Consider the following 21623-nt stretch of genomic DNA (forward strand, 5'->3'; position numbering starts at 1 on the left):
TACATGTATACACATACACAGACATATACACGCGTACATATATGCACACACACAGGCATCTACACGCGTACATATGCACACACGCAGGCATCTACACGCGTACATATGCACACACGCAGGCATCTATACGCTCACATGTATGTTTATGCACAGGCATCTACACACGTACGTTTGCACATACACACGCATCTACACGCGTGCATGTATAAACATACACAGACATCTACACGCATACATGTATACACATACACAGACATCTACACGCGTACATGTATACACATACATAGGGGTACGTGTATATATATATATATATATATATACAAAGACACACAGACGTGTGCATGTATGCACATACACAGACATATACACGCGTACATATATGCACACACGCAGGCATCTACACGCGTACATATGCACACACGCAGGCATCTACACGCGTACATATGCACACACGCAGGCATCTACACGCTCACATGTATGTTTATGCACAGGCATCTACACACGTACGTTTGCACATACACACGCATCTACACGCGTGCATGTATACAGGCATACACAGGCATCTACACGCGTACATGTATACACATACACAGGCATCTACACGCGTACATGTATGCACATACATAGGGGTACGTGTATATATATATACAAAGACACATGCACGCGTGCATGTATGCACATACACAGACATCTACACGCGTACATATATGCACACACGCAGGCATCTACACGCGTACATATATACACACACGCAGGCATCTACACGCGTACATATATGCACATACGCAGGCATCTACACGCGTACATGTATGCACATACGCAGGCATCTACACGCGTACATGTATGCACATACAGACATCTTAACGCGTGATACACATGTACATACACAGGCATCTACACGCGTACATGTATGCACATACACATCTTAACGCGTGATACACAGACATCTACACATGTACATGTATGCCCATACCATCTTAACGCGTGATACACAGGCATCGACACGCATACGTATATGTACATACACAGGGATCGACACGCGTACATATATGTACATACACAGGGATCGACACGCGTACATATATGTACATACACAGGGATCGACACGCGTACATATATGTACATACACAGGGATCGACACGCGTACATATATGTACATACACAGGGATCGACACGCGTACATATATGCACATACACAAGGATATACACGCGTACCTATATGTACATACGCAGGCATCTACACACGTACCTATATGTACATACGCAGGCATCTACACGTGTACATGTAACATACAGACATCTAAACGCGTGCATGTACACACACAGGCATATACAAGCGTACATGTATGCACATGCACATACTCAGGCATCTACACACATGTGCGTGCGTGTAGATACCTGCACGCACGCACATGGATTTGAAGCTATGCGTGATACAGAACAGATGAGACTATCAAATAAAAAATAAAATTACATGTGAAAAAGTACCAGAAGAAACAAGGAATGGAGGGGCTAGGGAAAATATGAAATGAGAAGAAACACATGCAAGAACCTACAAATGACTACACACTCAGTAACAAGTTCACGTGGCGACAAGGTCACGCGGCGCAATAGGAGTGGTGTTGTCCCGGGCACCTGCTGAGTTGTCGGGTTGGAAGCAACCAGTGGTCAATCATTACGGAATGCAGTAATAACGGTTTACCTGTAAAATTCACCCATGTAAATATGCATACGCACAGACTCTTTCTCCATACGCCCTACCGCCTGACTCTTCAACACCCCTCTTCAAACTCTCATCCACAACTTATCGCTCTATTACTGTTTCAATCGATCATCCATTCAGACTTCACTGCAGAACTAAGTCATTTCACAACAATTTTCAAGACGACGCCAAGCTCAGTCACGTCCATCCTGCAAACTTAGCCTTTTCTTCTCTCCACCCCATTCTTTTAGACAACTGCTGAACAAAAGCCCCTTCCACCCAAAATAACAAAAGCGGCATTTAGTCAGTGTGAATTATTCGCAGAATAAAAGAAATTTCAGATACAGATACATAAATGATACTTAGCAAACTGGATTTATTTCATTTCAGCTATGAAGAAGAATTGTGTTGAGACATTTGCTGTATTATGCAACACTGAAGCATAGCAACAAATAATTTCCATTATTTGTGTTGTTATAGTATAGATATTTAAAATATGGATGAATAAGTTCAGTTGATAGAAATAATTTCCCTTTCACTGTGAAATGACGGAGTGGTATAGAGGCATATTTTTTCAATTTAACTATGGAAATATCCAACAAATCAAATACCCATTCTAATATTAACCATTAAAAATTATATTGTGCAATTGAACGGGTCGATGCTTCGTCTGTCCCCAACGTCTTGTGATCCTCGGGGAACAAGTTTCAGCTAGCGCATTTCTCACTCTCCGCACAAAGAATTATTCACTTATGTCTTGGAAAAACATGAACATGACGAAACTTGTCAAATTTGCCGTGTTAAATGCTTGACTAATTTGATAACTACCATAACCGTATGGAAATTCTGACATACGTTATGGAACGACGGAAATACCAAGTAATATTTCTTTATGTTGAAATGGCCTTTAAAAATGCATATAGTGACAGGAAAATTCTAACAAGACAAATAATGTGCTAGAAGTTAACTCAAGTATGACGTCATGGAGTTCCACAAAATTGAAAGGAGTTTCTTATCGTAGCCAATGCAAAGTAAGGCGGAGAACTAGATAACGGTACGATAACACGTTTCATACCTTTTTTCCATAGTAATGCCAAGCAATTTCATTCAGTAGTTGAGAACTTATTCAAAACAGGGGAAACAGCAGGGAAGTAAATTCCGACTAAAAACACTAGCATTGTACGGTATTAGTAATGCATACAGTACACTCAAGCACGCGCGCGCGCGCGCACACACACACACACACACACACACACACACACACACACACACACACACACACACACACACATTCTCTCGGGGGTTCAGTGAGAAATAATGGATCTTCCTGGACATTTATAAAATCCGGATGTAAATGCATGTTCCAATGATGAGAGAAAAAACATGAAGTACTAGGTACAAAAGGTGGCAGAGGTGAACAATTCAGATACACGAGCAATACAAAAGAGCCAGGAACGATTATACAAGACTTAGCATGATTAATGAAAATGGTACAATTGATAAATTTAGAAATAAATATAAACAGATTGTTTTACAGATTTGTGAATGGTGGACTGGAACACAGGGGAGGAATAAAAGAACTGAAGGAAGAAAAAAGAAAGTAAGTTCAAATAATGAACAAAATATTCCAAGATGTATTCACCTAGATTAAGAATTCTGAGGGAGAAAAGGGCGAAGAAAAAGAAGATGCTTTAAACAACCTGGAAGTAAGAAAGGCTTTGGGGTCTGGATGTTGAAAGTGTGAAGGTGAGGAGGATTGTAAACGGTCACGGATTTATCATTGGAGCTAAGAGAAAATATGATTAAATATAAATGTAACAAATGGAAATTGTACAAATAAAAAGAAACCTAAAATAAACCATAAAATAAGAGATTAATTCACCACAAACGCATTTCAGAAAAAACAACAATTATCTTAATTCAGTAGGAATTGTAATTTACCAATTGTCATAAAGTGACCTTTCATTATACAAATGAAGACATGATAAAAATGGAAAATACGATACACCTCAGACTGGAATATGTAGCAGCTGCCACCAAGCCAAAAGATGTATGTATTGTAAAGAATGGAAACCAAAGTGATATAGGAATGGCTGATAAGAATACGAGGAAAGACAAACTATGACTTCCCATATTAGAAATGAAGAGAGTGGTGATATAATAATTATATATATTAGAAATGGAAAAAGAAGCGGACAGAGAGTATCTGCTGGTGTGGTTTGAAAGGGCGAGGGGTAGTAAAAAAATAACGATGTAAGGAAGATCACATTTCCACACATATTCATCAATTTGTGGAATAATTTAGAATATCTAATTCAGGCCAAAACATTCATGAAATCCTTGATAAATAGACAATTACAGAAAATATTCAATGAACATATCTCCAATACTATACAACATGACACACACAGACTCATTATGATTCTCACATATGCGAAAAGATGGCGTGGAAAAGGGAGACCAAAGAGAACGGTGAGGAAATAATGAAAATAGAAAGAGGTAGGATCCATATACAAATGATTACACACTCAGTAATGAAGGTGCTGCACGATTGCACACGGGGTTAAAGTTACCTTCAACTTTGATAGAGCTTGATGCATCTAATTAATTTTCTTTTACTCTAAAAATAAAATTGTATGAGGTGAATTGAGATTCTTTAGGGTTGTATTTTGTCTACCAACATGCATTCAGATTTATATATATATATATATATATATATATATATATATATATATATATATATATATATATATATATATATATATATATATGCAAGTGCACATATTAAGAAAGATCGCATATCTAAAGGATGTGAAGATATACAGTTTTTCATATAGCTGCATAAATACTCGGAATAGCTTAGAAAGTGATATGGACCAAGCTCAAACAATGCACTAGTTCAAATCCAAATATAATAGGAAATCAAGGATATAGATTAAGTTGGAACAATTCATGAATTTGAGGTTAGGTATTATAAAAAATAGAAAATAGAAGATGTGATTAAACGATTGTTGCTCCTTTCCAATATCCTACAATCAGGCAAAATCCCCACCTTGAATTTTTTCTCCTTGAGGGACTCGAGGAACCTACTGACGTCATTGTCTTTCATGAATTCGGGAAATTCCCTTTCAGATCATCCGTGGTTGCTATCTTTATTCTTATCATACTTAGATATAAGTTTTCATTATCTAGATACTAGAGAACCTTCCTCTTTTTGATGTGAGATACATGATTTAATTCTATTTCTTAAATTATGACTCATGGACGTTCGTTGTCGGCTTCCTCTGTGTTTACATTGCGAAAGCGTCTGCTTCCCTTACGTTCCTGAGGAACGAATCGTCACGTACACACATCATGAGGGCTTCCCCCTCTCGTTTCCTTAGAGAACACTTCTTTATTCTCTTTTTAGCTCTCCTTGTTCTAAAACTAAATCTCCTGGAGATCGCATGTTAGAGTAATTTGGGAATAACATTTGAAAAATAAATATATTTAGTTGATTTAGCCATTTATTCTCACATTAATGAGAATAATAGCGTGTGCGGACATGCATTTATCCATTCATTCATTTGCTTGTTTATTTATTTTCTATTGTCTTAAATGGGCAAGGGAATAGTAAAATGGATAATAAGCTAATTAGTGAGCCAGCTATACTAAATACAATGGCTATATTAATGTAGGCTTAGTTCTTGAGGGAATATATAGTTACTAACTGTGATGTAATCATCAACTGATCATCCTCAGCTGTAGAGCAGTTATTCAGCCATTCACTCCTTTTGATCTCGGCTAGGTCATGAATGTGAAATGATTATAAAGAATTTCATAAGTGGCTGTAACAGCCGTAATTAATATTATAGTCAATAAACAAAATATCATTTAGGTTAGATTTATTGAACAATAGTCATACAACTGTTTCCAGATTTTCCATTCTTTTAATTCACATTATATATATATATATATATATATATATATATATATATATATATATATATATATATATATATATATATATATATATATATATATATATATATTGTGTAGAATATAGATTGTTATGTGTTCCCATGTAATTCATGTACATTGTGTATGTGTTTGCATATATTGTGCATGTCCTCCAAACTACATGTATATTAATTCTTACTTTCACTCCCTCTGTTTATATGTAATAACCTAGATTTGTAAAGGACAACAGCTCAACCCAAAGGATCCAACTGTATTATACTGGTCAACTTTGCTTCGAATTTGCTCTTGTTGTCTGAATATATCTCTCACATTGTTCCCTGAATTAGTTCATCTAAGGCAAGCTGTAATTATTAATATCCTTCAAACGGTCTGGCCTTTTCATTTCCTTTCCTTGTCCTCTATTTTTTCTTCTGACTTGTACTAAGAAATCTTCTTTGTTGATTATGTCCACTCCTTTCATTACTTTGAATATTGCTATCATATCACCTCTTCTTACTCTATTTTGCTGAAATCATATCAACTCTGCAATCATATAACTTTTGCTTTCATATCAACTCTGCAATCATATAACTTTTGCTTTCATATCACCTCTGCTGTTATAAGTGTCTGCTATCTTGTCATCCCAGCTATCTGATATCATATCATCTCTGCTATCACATTACCTCTACCTTCATATCACCTGTATGTGTGTAAGCTGGCCTATGTAGCATGCAGTTTGTGCCCATCTGTTCAAATTGGGTACTTATGCAAGGAAAATATAATGTAGACATAAATGTGAGAGGGCATGGTAATAAGTCTACTATTTTTCAATTTATACATTTTTACTATGAACTGTTCATAGACATCACTAATAGAAAGTGTAATATTGATGCACTTTTTCCATTATATAAGGAAATATGGTGCTACATGAAAATGTGGTTACATTTTCATTATAATTTTCTCTCTATTTTTATCCAAAAGTGTAACCAAGCCTTAGCTATATGCTGGGAAATATAAAATACAGGATACAATGCACACAAAAGTATTTTGGTACTCAGACTGTATTTAACTTTATCAGAGTCTGTAATATTTAAAATTGACTGTAGAGAAAATAATGTAGACATAAATGTGACAGGGCATGATAATAATTCAACTATTTTTCAATTCATAAATATTTACTGTAAACTGTTCATGGACATCCCTGATACAAAGTGTAATATTGATGCACCTTTTCCGTTTTATAAGGAAATATTGGGCTACATGAGAATGTTTAAACAGGCTACGTTTTCATTATATTTATTTCAATTTTTATCCAAATGTGTAAGCAGGTCTTAGCTATATGCCAGGAAATGTAAAATACAGAATACAATACAAAACAAAAGAATTTTGGTGCTCAGACTGATAGAGTATATCTAACTTTATCAGTCTATAAGATTTAAAATTGACTGTAGAAATCATAGAATATGAGAAGACAATGATTTGCATTAATATTATAACAAAATATGAGGTCATACAGAGGATATTTTCCCACTTTGAGAAAAGCTTTTGATTTTACAGAATATAACATGTCTAACACATAAAATTACACATAATTGTATCTGCTTGTAATTCCACATTAATGATGGAACTAATGAAGAAGCACAGAAAGCCAATAGAGCTCCTAAATTACCAGCTACGATATTAACAATAATTTTGAAGTAAGCAATGAAATAGATACATTTAGCTTCCACATAATGTGAACCAGAATGCATCTCCTGTTCCTTTTAGATATAGTAACCTAAAAATTTCTATCCAAGTTGTCTGGTATCCATCCCTAGTTCCTTTCCTGAGAGTTATAAATAGTGAGTTCTTTAGGTATCCAGTCACATAGCGAGCTGAAGTCAAGTCATTAACACTTCTTTATTCTGCTGTAAGTATTGAAATACCCCAACATTATTGATTACCTCTCATAATTTTCTTTTTCGAGTATGTAAACTCGCATTCTCGTTCAATTATTCTTTTGTGCATGTATTTTAATGCACGTGACTAAGTGTCCTCCTTGTATTGCTGGGATTGGGAGAGCAAACGTTTTCATGATATTTCATTAAAATTAACTTGAATTTCCCCAAGTAAATCTGATTCATGTGGCTGGCATTGTCTAGTTATACGATATTTTTATATGATCTGCCTTAAAAATAAGCTGAAATCCTATAATCTATGTTTCTATAAGCTTTTATTTGGAATCTGTTAACTAGAAGAGATGCATTCTGTGCAGCTACGGATCACAAACTGGTATTGCCAACCAATGGGATAGCTCGCTTTTCTGCCAATGAACGTCTAGCATTTGTATAAATTCCTCCAATAGGGTGAGGTTTTATTTTAGCCAATCGCACGATGCCTTGAGTCTCTCGTACACCAATGAGGGAGCGAGGCGGGAGAGTGACGTCAGTGGGACTATATATACCAGGACATAGGCCGTTGTTGCGTTTAGTCGTCATTCCGTCTGTTCGTGCTGAGCTAAACGTAGTATCTGTGCGAAAAGGTATACTATAAAGGTGTGTGCGTCTTGTATGCCGGTTTTTGATAGTGTGAAATATGAAATGTGGATTACTAGTGAATTAAGTGTAGGGAAATATTATTGTGTTTCAATATTGGTATAGTGAAAGTGTGCTCAACTTTGCGTCAGTCGATGAGGTCACTCGTCATTGTTTACCGCCGAAACAAGATGGCGGATATCGAAGGCGCGTTTGAAAGTAACTGCCACAATGATGATGCGTTTCAGGAAGCTCTATGCTAGTATGATTTTACAGTGACTATATGTGTCTCCTGTTTAGTGGTTTTGTATTCGCCAGCAACGTCTGGTGTTTATCAGACGATCTCAGTGAAGTGAATTTCTGTATCATAAACGCTCATAAAGGTTGTTACAATATTGCAGGTAAGCCATGGCCCGTACGAAGCAGACCGCACGTAAGTCAACGGGAGGTAAGGCTCCCCGTAAGCAGCTTGCCACCAAAGCTGCTAGGAAGTCAGCCCCATCTACCGGTGGTGTAAAGAAGCCTCATCGTTACCGCCCCGGTACTGTCGCCCTCCGAGAAATCCGTCGTTACCAGAAATCCACAGAATTGCTGATCCGCAAGCTGCCCTTCCAGCGTCTGGTTCGTGAGATCGCCCAGGACTTCAAGACTGACCTTCGTTTCCAGAGTGCAGCTATCGGTGCCCTTCAGGTGCGGGGGAGAGGCTTTGTTTTTCGAATGGTAATGAATGTGTGCATAACATAATCACCAGTGTGAAAAATAACAAGTCCGTGTTCTAACGAATGCCTTTATCCTTCTAGGAAGCGTCTGAGGCGTACCTCGTGGGTCTCTTCGAAGACACCAACCTGTGCGCCATTCACGCAAAGCGTGTCACCATCATGCCAAAGGATATTCAGCTGGCCAGGCGAATCCGTGGTGAACGTGCTTAAGCGTTCTTTAATATTAAGTGCTCACTCAAGACATTTAACCTCCAAGCTACATACTGCCATGAACAGAAGTTTAATGTTTTAAGTTAAAAGTTTGGCAAGAGTATTTTAGGTTCTGAGTGTGCCAGTTATAGAATGAATTGGCACAGAATCTGACTGTAAGATAAAATGAGTGGCTAATTACTGCCCACCTCTTAAATATGACGAGGTTTCTTAATTTATTTTGTTCAGATTTGCTGGACGTTCATCCTCATAGCATTTATGTTGTGTTAAGTGGTATGTGGATTTTACTATTGCAAAATTGTGATGCTGGTTCTGGCAATCTCTGGAAGACTACAACTTAAAAGTGAGATTGAAACTTCTTGAATACTACGCATGTCATAGGCTATCACAAATAATATCCCAAAGTACAAGACTTTATGATTTTTTTTCCTGGTCTGGGAGCAATTTGCATATTTGTATTGTCATTAATGGTAATGTGTAGATCGTATCGTGTTCATGATCTTCATTATTTTTTAGGTTTAGACGGAAACTTTTTTATTACTGTACCTATTACCCTACTACTGATGGTACTGTAGTATTTCTGGAGATTCTCTACAGTACTCTTTGATTCTTCTTATTTGAGATGCACTTATTGTAAGTAAAGAAAATAAAACTATCTTTCATCCAGTCAATTTTTATTTTATCCATTCTAAAACTGCTGGAGGGTTTACTACCCTCCATATACAAAGTAATAAAGTGATTCAATGCAATCACATACAATGTAGCCATTGAAGCATTACATATCATGGCTCTTGGTGAATATGACTTGGTGAATCATTTACAGGTGACTGACAATTTTTCGGTGTATGCATCAATTCACTTTCTTTTTTATCTCGAATGTAGTTATTGAACTATTTCAAGATCTGTTTTCTTTGTTGACATAGTCTTTGAGTATTGCTGTATGGCTTCCTCTTCGTTTCTCTTCGAGTAATAATGTTTGATTTCCCTTCTGTCTGTCTTCTAGTATCTTGCGACTTCTTTCCAGTTCCTCTGCCTGTTTTGCGTAATACTGTAGGTACCCCGGAATCCGCGCGCGGCGCCACTGTCGACCATGTAATGTTTACGTCGCCATTTCTTGCGGACCACCAGCTTCTGTTTAGTTAATTTGAATGCTTCCCGCGTTCAGCGGATGCGCAATATAATTAAAATTACCTTGTTGTTTTGCAAGTATATGCCCAATTCTTTAAATAGAAAATGTCTTCAGCGATTCGAACGGAAATTTGGTTATCAAACTCGGTAACATAGTTTTCCGAGTAAAAATATTAAGGTAAGGTATCACTAAATATTATTTAAATGTACATAAACGTGTTTATCAACCTATTTTCTCCCGGATATGAGAAGCTTAAGAGCGTTGATCACTTAATGTTTGAGCTTAGGGTCCGCACATATAGGCATATCACCCATGAATCTTAAGCGTCCAGTTCGTATTTGATTTTGTTTACACCACCATTGACGACCAAAACCACACAATGACGGTTTTTGCTTAAATGCATTATTTATATATAAAAAATAGCACATGGTTGCATTATTTGACATATTTTCTTCAAAATGTGTGATTTCCATGTAAAATGATCGAAGAGAAGTTACGTTTTTATCCTCTGCAAAATTACTAACCGGCAATCAAGGCCGACCAAACCAAAACGCTGGCTTTTGCTCAAATGTATAATTTTAAATAAAAATTAGCATATGGTTGTATTGTCTGACCTATTTTCTTTAAAATGTGTGACTTCCATGTAAAATCATCAAAGAGAAGTTACGTTTTTATCCTCTACAAAATTACCAACCGCCAACTGCCGACCAACGTCGACCAAAGCCAAAACCACGCAATGACGGTTTTTGCCCAAATGCATAATTTATATATAAAAAATAGCATATGATTGCATTATTTGACATATTTACTTTAAAATGTGTGAATCCCATGTAAAATCATCAAAGAGAAGTTACGTTTTTGTCATGCAAAAGCCGTCATTGGTTGGGTTTGGTCGGCGTTGGTTGCCGGTTGGTAATTTTACAGAGGATAAAAGCGTAACTTCTCTTCGATCATTTTACATGGAAATCACACATTTTAAAGAAAATAGGTCAAATAATGCAACCGTATGCTATTTTTTATATATATTATGCATTTGAGCAAAAACCGTTATTGTGTCGTTTTGGTCAGCGTTGGTTGACTTCGGTCGGCGCTTAGCGAGACCCACCATTGACAGCTTCATGATTGCCATGAAAAGGCAAATATGGTATGATGGAGATGTCTCACATTGTTTTTGACATGCTCATGTGATTTGTTAACCCTTAAAACCCAAGTATGCCGAATTTTAATTAAATTGGACCAGTGGTTTAGAGTTAATGTGTATTTCTTTACCGAAATCTTTACAAAATACCACCCTTAATTCTAACACTTTGTTATGGTAAAGTCTAGCCAAAAATGCGGGCTAAAAAAATAATTTAAAAAATCGTATCTCCCTTATTTTTCAAGCTATTTCAAAAATTTAAAAAGCATTTTGTTTCTAATAAAGTTGTCTTTCATACGCAACAATAATTCAAGGGTTATTTGTTTTTTGAAAATTTTGTGGGGGTACCTAAATACTCTTCCTTGTACTTTGCCAATGCCTCGTAGTCAGCCTGTCCCAAGGAAAATACAAGTGACACTTAGTCTAACTAACTAACCCTACATGTTGCCTGTTTCCTCACAAGGGGATCGGGGATTTGGTATGGAACAAGCAAATACCAAGACATGGGCAATTATGTGCTCTTCACAGGTGTTCACATGTGATTGTAGTAGTTGGCAGGGTTAACTGGGGAGTACCTGGTAAGGTTCAGTGGGTTCCTGGATCAAGTGTTTGTGGTAAGGATTTGGAAAAGGTAAGTGTTTTTGTGTTTGGTAGGGGTTCCTAAGTTGGAAAGAAATGAGATCAGGAGAGTAGGAATGGGAAAGAAGATGGCAGATAGGGCTAATGAAAGAGTATTGGGTGGTGTGGAAGCCAGAGGAAGTGGATGACCAAGGATGGGATGCAATGAGAAAGGGAGAATGTTTGTGCTTATGTGTGAATGATATTTTGATGAAGTGGCGAGTGAGAAGGGTGGGAGTAGGTACGTTCCTTTGATTTGGATTTAAAAAAGGGTACTGGAAGGTATTTCAGTTTGTGACTGGGGGGAATGCTGTGAAGAGTTTTTATAAGATTAGTAGAGCTTGTGTTATGATTGGAAATGGAAAGACCGAGTGATTCAAGGTAAATGTGGCATTGCCATGGCTCATGTACCTTCTTCAGAAATGATTTAATATATGTCACTCTTAGTCCTAATATGCCTACCCAACCCTTCCTCTCTTGGAGTACATCAGTACCTTAGTTTGATGCAAGTGAACTTCCAAATTGAAAGCTAACCTTTGAGTCACCATTGTGCTAGTCAGTGATGGCTCCTTATTTCTACTTTCATGAATTTGAACCACATTAAGTATTCAACTCGAGAAAACTAGAAAACTGCCCTTGTTTGTGAAGACAGGTTCAATACTCATTATTATTCAATACTCATTATTTCTGCCTGAGCTGAACCCTCTCCGAAGACCTTAATACCCATTAATGGTTTGATTTTTTCCTGGTCTCAATTTACCAGTGATTCTATCTAGACTGTACCAAAGGAAACGGCCAGTCCCTCTTCTATCTACATAATAGCTTTTTCCCTCTTCTAAGGGAGGTAGCCTAGTCAAAAGCAAATATCTACTCCCTTCTCTGCACCTTGGAATACAGTTTTGGTTCATCTTTACATTTACCTAAATTATTGTTGTCATTTCAAACTAATTTGTAAACTTCCTTTCTTCAATAATTTTTCTTTTTACTGTTTCTCATAGCCACATTCCTGGCTTTTTAGCTCACCTTTTATTGAACCATTTTTCTGCTTTCCTCCACTAATCTTTGGCACCTGTTTATTTGAGTTTTAAATGTAGAGATTTATATCTTCATAGTTCTATTGGTATTCATGAATTCCTTCCAGTCTTGTGTGATTTGATCTTTGGCTCCATTTCCCCACCTGACAACTAAAATTCAATTGTTACATGGTCATATTTTCCTATAAGGCAAAGGTGTTTCACAGACAATGATGCCACATTCAACAGAAGGAATCTGCCTTGTCACTTGCTTCCCACTCTTCCAATTTGACACCAAACTCGTCCCGGCATGGCCATATGGCACCATGGGTTCTCTTCTACTCAGCACATCAGTTCTAAGTTTCAGGTGGGTAGCTACAAAGTCCTCTGTGAGGGACACCATCCTAGCCTTCCGATAGGGGGGTGTTTGTGATGTTAAACCATATCATCACCTTGCCTTCACACAGATTTGCTTGATCCACTATTATGTTGCTTCTCACAACCATAACCCAATCACCAATTTTATCTTCAGATCTATCAATATACCAAATGGCTTCTTTCTCCTTACAAGGGGGGTAGCCTGCCAAGGTATGTACCAACCCATATCCATTTGTTTCCTTTCTGTCTTACCTCCTTGTGAATAAAAGGCTGTCCCTCCCCATTCATTGCCCAGACAGTGAATGAAGTGGCATCCATATGAAAAATAAATGCAAGGAAGAAACAAAGAAGCACATGAGAGGTACAGAGGGAGCTATATGCTGGGGTAAGCACTTAACATATAATTTTGTAATGAATAAAAAAGATGTTAGGAATGAAGACAAAAGTCAGGTAATTAAGGAGAGGGTAAGGAAAGCACATGGACAGTCAGAATATCAAACTAACAAAATTGAGAGTTGGAGAAGAATGAGCAGCAGGAATGAGCTGACAGAATTACTGGGAAAGAATGAAGGTACATGTACATGATTTATGCAGGAACAAGTTTGATGTGAGTGAGAGAAGGGGTGAGGATGCATCTCTCTCATGGCTATCTACTTTGACCTGTGGTAATGGCCAATTGGACAGGGTGGTGAAGAATGGAAGATAATCTTTGCTGGTGAAGAATGGAAGATAATCTTTGCTGGTGAAGAATGGAAGATAATCTTTGCTGGTGAAGAATGGAAGATAATCTTTGCTGGTGAAGAATGGAAGATAATCTTTACTGGCATCTGTCAAGTAGACCCATTGCATCCATACAACCTTTAATAGACCCTTACTTTTAATCGTCTACAGCTTCTATTAACCACAATTTTTTATAAGGTTTGTACTGTATTCTAGAATTGCTCACCTGTAATCCTAGGCGTCTGTCAAGTTCCATCATCACTTCTGCCCTTTCTGGGTCAATTCCTGGAAGTCTTTCCCAAATGGGCCTGCTCATTTGCTCATCAATATCACTTGGTTCCCGAAACCACAAAAAATAACCCAAGAAAGAAGCTACTGATAAAGTGACAATAATAGTTTGATATCGGGGTACTTCCTTGTGTCTTTTCTGATCCCAACCGGTAATCGTCCTGTGTTGTTGCAAAGACACTGGTTTGCATTGGCAAAACATTTTACGACTTAATGTTGGCCCGCAAAGCCACTTGTAATTCAGTTCTTCCTGGGGTAATATCAGGTGCTGAGTTGAGGTGATCCTGGAATGGATTAATTCCTATATCAGCACCAAAACTTGGTCATGACAGAATTTTGTGTGATTATGGGTACAATGGTATTTTTTCCACAAAAGATCACTTCAACTCAACACAAGTACAAAAAATAGATAAAAAAAGTAGTATGATGCAGTGTTATGGTTTTTATTTGAAATAACTTAATCTTTGTACAAAATTCATTGTAGATAATATACAGTATACAGGTCGCTCCCACAACTTAAACTCTTACTGAATGCTTATGTTCATGACATATTTGACTCCTTTTCCTCACGAATTTCTGCTAATCTTTCAATAAGAGCTTTTGTGTCTCCACCTGTATCCATATTGTATTTAAGCGATAGTTCTAACTGTTTCTCTTCTAGACCTTCAATGTGATCATAAAGAGTTTTATGCAATTTTGAGTCAACATCATTCTCTTGCCTTATTATACAAAAGTATATCAAAAATACCCCTACACTCAATGACACAACAATGGGCTCATACCATAAGCCCTTTTTCTCTTTTCCTCCACCATATGTGTCTCTTGCTTTCCATGTGGCGGCACGACTTGATGAAAATTTGATTGGTGCATCAGTGTCAATTTCTTCAACTGAATTTGTGCTCTTGTGCTGGGCATTCAAATTTATTTGAACATGTATAGGATGTCTGAAAAGCATATCAATGATTAGTTTTGGCTTCTAAGTATTACTTTGCATGATGTACACACTGACTGACCTAAGACAAATAGTGAATAGTACAAAACATATCCTTAATAACATATACAGTAACATTGCAAGTCTAAAAAAAAAAAAACAAAAAAAACATTGCAAGTGAAAAAAGTGCATCCCTCCACTTTTCTAAAAATGTGTGCACAAGTTCCACTTGAAATTGCAAATCTTATTTTATTTATTTATTATTATTATTATTTTTTAATATATAAAACCATATATTCAAAACTGAGTGTGGAGGTAGGAAATGTCAGGATCCCAAGGGTTTAGCTCCTTTCCACTATGTTGCTATCAACATAGCATATGATCTGCTATCAACATAGCATATGATCTGCAGGCCCCAGAGTTGGCTCATATCTTGGATAAAAAATATCAAATTGCTCACAACTACATGAATGTTGGGAGACATGATTATATGTTTTATGGAGTGTGTTGCATTTACATGTGATGTGATATGGGGAAATCTAATGAAAGCAGTCAAGCTGTAGTAAAGTAGTAAAGCTTGTGTGAGAGTTGGGCTGTGCCAAGGTTGTATATTATTGCCATGATAGTTCATCATGTATATATGGGGTGGTAATAAAGTGATGATACTATTTCTGTGATGATGGTGCCACCACAGGATGTGTGTTCTTAACCAGGACAAGTCAGCAGCATTGAAAGGAAACCAATATGTACATCATCAGGTAATGGTATGACATAACATGACTTAGGAGAACCTGATGGAGGGTGAGGGGCATGTCATATCATTAGATGACCTCAGTTATTGGTCAAACGACTAGGAATTTTTACCAAAGGCCAATCACTGGACTTAAATAGGGAAAGTACGGCCCCAGAGGAGGTGCCTGTATCATAACTGAAGTACTCTCAGGACTTGCATGAAGAAAGGGAGCAGTAAGTTCTAGTTTTGTCAACATTTTACATTCACACTAGCACTTCAATAAAAGTTAAAAACCTAACATTTGGTTTATACTTTCACTTAGCAAATTAAAATGATCACATCTCTCATTGGCTTCCTACTCCTATATGAAGTGAACTGTGATATTAATATAACATTAATTACAATAATGATTACGAAAATAATGATTGCTGCCTACAGTTTCACCAAGTAAAAACCCACAGCTGCACAGCAACTGAATAAAACATCGCATAACATAGGAAAACCTTAAATAGTTGGAGCAAAGCAACTCAAAATAATGTAATAAAAAAAGTAATATTAATATCAAGTCTTTCTCCGAAACAATCTTCAAGTCCAAGAAAAACAAAGCAAGATAAAGCCAGAGACAGAAGCTATATCACCCTTCTTCACCAGAATAGAAAATACTATACCATCAAAAAGCTGAAAAAAATATATAATAATATGCAGAAGGCCCAGACAAGATATTAAACTAACAGCTGAAACATCTGAGCTCTGAAGCAATAAAAACCCTGACAGATATCTTCAACCATTCCTGTTCATATAACAATGAGGCAAAGGGCACACATATTTCCTAATCTGACACTAAACAGACAGAAAGCCCAGTATCTACCTGATTATTGCCAGTAAATAAATTTGGGTGTTGCAGTTCTATTAACTTAGAAAAATTACAACACTATTATATCTTAATTCTTTTAAGAAAATTATTTTTTGGAGAAAAAATGATTTTCATCCAAAAACCTATATACACCCACCAGTTAAGAATTAAAATGTACATACATACCAGAAGGTAGCCAAATCAAAGTGTACACCCATCCAAAACGTATTCCCTGCACCTCCCTTCTTAACACACCCTTATAAGTAAAGAATATTTATATACAATAATGATTGGATTTATATTGGTTTTATGACTTATAATTTTTTTCCAATTATGGAAGACTTCTTGCTATTTGAGGGTTCAATGGAACAAAATCTGTAATCATAAATGTACTAGTTACCATAATCTTTTTCACTCCATGGCATTACAGTACATCCTCACACATGAAAACCTTAACACAAATTGAAATTACTGTATACCGAACCCATTATAACATGTAATAATAGGATATGGCAGATGTACCTTCTCCCTGCTCTTTCCTCTTCAAAACATGAGTGGATACCGTATCTGTACATTTTTCTTACCGTAAATAGAATCAAGGGTAGTAATTACCAAATACCATAACTGCGAATTTACCGGATAAAGAATGACCATATAAGGAGGACTCATTGTACCTTACTAGAGAGGCACGACTAACCTCAGCTAAATCCTCCCATGCTCTAGGGTTTTTATCCTCCTGACTGCCACCAGACTGTTCCATTCATTCCTGACTTATCTCTTTTGTCTTAAAACATTTAAACCAGAATGTTGGTGTGTGTATAGAGTATGAATGCATGTTACTAAACACTGAGGGTTTAGAAAAATACTGTAACAAATTTTATGCTAAATTACACTAATGAAGGAGGAAATGTTGGATTAGAGAGAGGTGCCAGAATGTATAGTAAAACCACATATTTGATGACAAAGACAAAATCTTGAAAAGAGTAAAGCAAAGAGGACTATCAACTACTATAAGAAGATCTTAAAAGAGGACTGTCAACTGCTATATGAAGATCTAGTCAGTATCTATAAATCAAGGTAGAATGAAGACTGAAAAAAGGCAATAGTGTAGTGATACAATTGAATTGTGTAGATTTGATATTGTAGTTCTGTGTGTCTCTTAACCATGTATGCATTTATGCAGGTGCATCAGTGCCATGTGATACAATGTTATACCAAATGTGTTTCTATATATATATATCCTATCTGTACCCAGTTCCTATCTTTTCCTGTATGCATCACAGCATGCAGATGCCCCATATATGTATCCATGGCCATAATACCACTTTATGTGTATAGTGTATGGTTTTGTCCTATAACATAAGGTTAGATCTGGCAACACTGTATGCCTGGGAAGCAAATACTGTATCCTATACCTAAATCACCAGGCATTTAGCAACAGGTGCTGCTGGTTATATTACGAGTGTAAAAAAGGTCCCATTTGTAATTACCTGAACACATATCACAAAAACTACATCACTGTCTTTATATCCTTATCCATACCACAATCCCATTGTAAGGAGACTAGCATAATTATACAATGGAAATAAAACAATATATAAAGCAAAGGAAGAAATAGACATGGTGTTTTGGTTATGGGTGATTTGTTACCTGAAAAATACATTAATGGAATGCCATTAGAGACACATTAGTTACTGCTGATACACATTAGTTACATATTATTAGACTAACATAGATATAAGAGAAAACCTTATATCTTATTTGCTATGCTCTGGCATATACAGCAGTGGTGTAAATGTAACCAATGTACATACATACACCAAGGGATTTTTCTTCATTACAAAGGAGGTAGCCAAACTCAAAAGGCATAATTCCACTACCACTAATTTCATCCCCCCCCCACTCCACTCCCATTTACCACACCTCACTCCCTCCCTCTTTTCTTGGCTCCTTCTGGATGATGGGTCATCCCAGCATCTCACCCTGGGTCAGAAACAATGCAGCAAGTCACAACACATCCACAGCGATGCCATTTCATTTAATCAGCGACCCTCACTCTCTGTCCCCTCTTGTAGAAAAAGAGAAGGGGTGAAATTTACTCCCACACATAAGGAATGATAAAAGAAAAATAAAGAATTCCAAGGGTGGCAGCTAGAATGACCCATAGTCTGGCTGACAAAATGTACTAAAATAGATCAAATGAAGGTGTGACATCACTGCTGTTTTTGTAACTATGAAAGGTGTGGTAAAATTTGACTAGAAATATGTATGCAATGAAAGAATATCAAGAGGATACAAATGAAGTTATTCAGTCCATTATTGACACAGCTGAAATGGATCTCCACTTGAGAGATGATACAGCCTCTGTATGGTGACTTAATCCTACTTGGTTTAGTTGAATGTATGGTGCGAGGTGCATGCAAGCTTTCTTGGTATGTTGGAATGGCTGTGGTTGTGAATGAAGTCTAACATCTGATGATCTGTGTAATCAGCTCGATTGTACTAATTAGGTACTAGCATATATAGGTAGGTCAAACACCACCAGAGGCGCCACCGTCGATGAGGAGCACAATAGCGCGTCATTTTATGCGCACGCCATGCAAACGGCCAAATTTACATACCGCCGGATATTTCATTCATACAAATGTTATGCGAGTGTATTTACTACGATCGTAGTAAATTTCAAACAATTACATCATCAGTTACATGTCGGTACATAAAAACATAAGATAAACATGGCGGCTTGCATTCAGCAGTAAATCGAAAATTGGTTTATGTTTCAGCGTAAAAAATGAGCTAAATAAATTCAGAGTGCGGACAACTAACTAAAAATAACTAAAACTACTAGTCTCGCGAATTATTCTTATACCAAAATAAAGGCAGCGTGTTATGGTAGAGCTGAGAAATCGGTGGTACTAATTAGTTGTTTTTTTTCTATCGGATCGGATTATCGGATAACATCAACATTCATCCCGCCATCTTATCAAACTTCACTCTATTAAGTTTTTTACTATTATGTTATTAGTGTAATAGACTTATAGTTGAATTATTTGAACTATTTTCTTTAAAATGTGTGATTTTCATGTAATATGATCAAAGAGAAGTTACGTTTTTATCCTCCGTAATATTACGGACCACAGCTACGACTCGTCCTGCCCGCTATCTATGATCACTGGTAGTATGGATCAAACTACACTATTAAGTTTGTTACTATTGTGCTATTGGTGTAATAGCTTGCATATAGTTGAATTATTCAAACTATTTTCTTTAAAATGTATGATTTTAATGTAATTTGACGGCATTCGTAGCTGTGGTGGGTGATTTTGCAAAGGATAGAAATGTAATTCTATGATCAAATTACATGGAAATCACACATCTAATAGAAAATAGGTCAAATAATGCAACCATATACTAAATTTTTATATAAAATTGTGCCTGTCAGTAAAAACCGTCATTGTTTACGTTTGATCGGCGATTAGTCAGACCGCACGTTTCGGCCCGATTTCCTGGGAAAAAATAGGCCCGATTTAATCCCATTCAAAATGCAATATCTCGAGAACTAGGACAGCTAAATGGATAATTCAAATTGCATTATACTCATAGCAACTTTTTGCATCCCATGAGAACTACTTCAGCTCAAATATCAGGAATTTCATGTTCATGTTGACCTAGCTAGCATATATATGCAACACTAAGCTACAGCACCTCAAATTTCCACCATTGTGGAGAGAGGTTGGAGAGCCATGAAAGTACTTTTTGTACTTATTGTAGATCATATAAAATATATGATATTTAAATGATACTAAGAAATTGAGATTTCCAGGCAGATGCTATAATTTGCAGAATGATTCAGAAGAATTAATCCAGGTAGACAGCATAATGAAATTAAAGCAAACTTATCAAGTGAAAAAATATATGGGATCCTATGATGATACCTCCAATCCTACATATCATAATCTATTAATAAAACCTCAACAGTCATTTGGTTTTCCTCATGCAATATTTACAAGAGAAGATCGACAAGCTGGTGAAAACTCAACTGTATCAATTATAATGTACTATCTCATTCAGTTTTGTCAAAATAATATGAATTGTTACCTGTATTGACGTAACACTCCTGCTGTATTTCGTGCAAAATATTGCGTTATCCTAGGCAACAGGGTAAAAGAATTCATGATACTCCGTCCTCTGTTCATGATGTAAGCCAGAGTTTTCTAAGCATCAGAGTATGTAAACATTACCTAAGTATGTGATGCAATGTTTTTTGGGTTTAATTACTGAATCCATAATTTGGATGGTGCTCTAATTTAATAGAATTTTTTAGTGTATGTCTCATACATTACCCCCAGTTTATTTAACATAGCGTTTTCGTATACATATTGTATCCCTGACCTACTTTACTATAATATAAACAAAAACATAGGCAGTAAATTCAACTTGGCTAGATGAGAATAATTTTTATTAACTTTTATGATTAGATATTGTATATGTTAAAAATATTCATTATCATAAAATTGCAATATTGGTTGTAATACAGGAGAGTAAATGTTGAGGTATTGGAAAAAAGTGTACGTAGTTTTTGCGTAATTTTCCGTGTACACGTGAAATTTTGGTTGGTGAGCATATGGCATAGCTTCAATTCACTATACTTGGACTCTGTAGTGTACATTAGAGAAGGTTAGCATCGAAAGAATTCCATTGGCGACGGGAAATCGTGGGTAATGTAAAAGAAAAGTGAA

At 36.5% G+C, this 21623-nt stretch overlaps 2 protein-coding genes across 3 annotated transcripts; one reads left to right on the forward strand and one right to left on the reverse strand.

Annotated features, from left to right (window-relative positions):
• Positions 1-8025: 8025 nt before the first annotated feature.
• Positions 8026-9749, forward strand: LOC143024747 (histone H3.3A). 2 transcript variants are annotated; one of them, XM_076183854.1, is made up of 3 exons: positions 8026-8175; positions 8556-8844; positions 8955-9749. In XM_076183854.1, the coding sequence occupies exons 2-3, from the start codon at positions 8563-8565 to the stop codon at positions 9081-9083; spliced, it is 411 nt and encodes a 136-aa protein (XP_076039969.1). In that variant the 5' UTR covers positions 8026-8175; positions 8556-8562; the 3' UTR covers positions 9084-9749. The 2 variants fall into 2 exon arrangements, with proteins under 2 accessions (XP_076039969.1, XP_076039970.1); XM_076183855.1 differs by having other exon boundaries at positions 8035-8162.
• On the reverse strand, positions 9502-21213 carry LOC143024746 (uncharacterized). Its single transcript, XM_076183853.1, has 5 exons — positions 20983-21213; positions 15150-15311; positions 14306-14651; positions 11702-11741; positions 9502-10127 (listed from the first exon to the last, which is right to left on the reverse strand). Exons 1-5 carry the CDS (start codon positions 21078-21080, stop codon positions 9979-9981), a joined length of 795 nt encoding a protein of 264 aa, XP_076039968.1. The 5' UTR covers positions 21081-21213; the 3' UTR covers positions 9502-9978.
• Positions 21214-21623: the final 410 nt, after the last annotated feature.

The sequence above is a fragment of the Oratosquilla oratoria genome, chromosome 4 (assembly GCF_046742065.1).
Source record: "Oratosquilla oratoria isolate Oo_2021 chromosome 4, ASM4674206v1, whole genome shotgun sequence".
NCBI lineage: Eukaryota > Metazoa > Arthropoda > Malacostraca > Stomatopoda > Squillidae > Oratosquilla > Oratosquilla oratoria.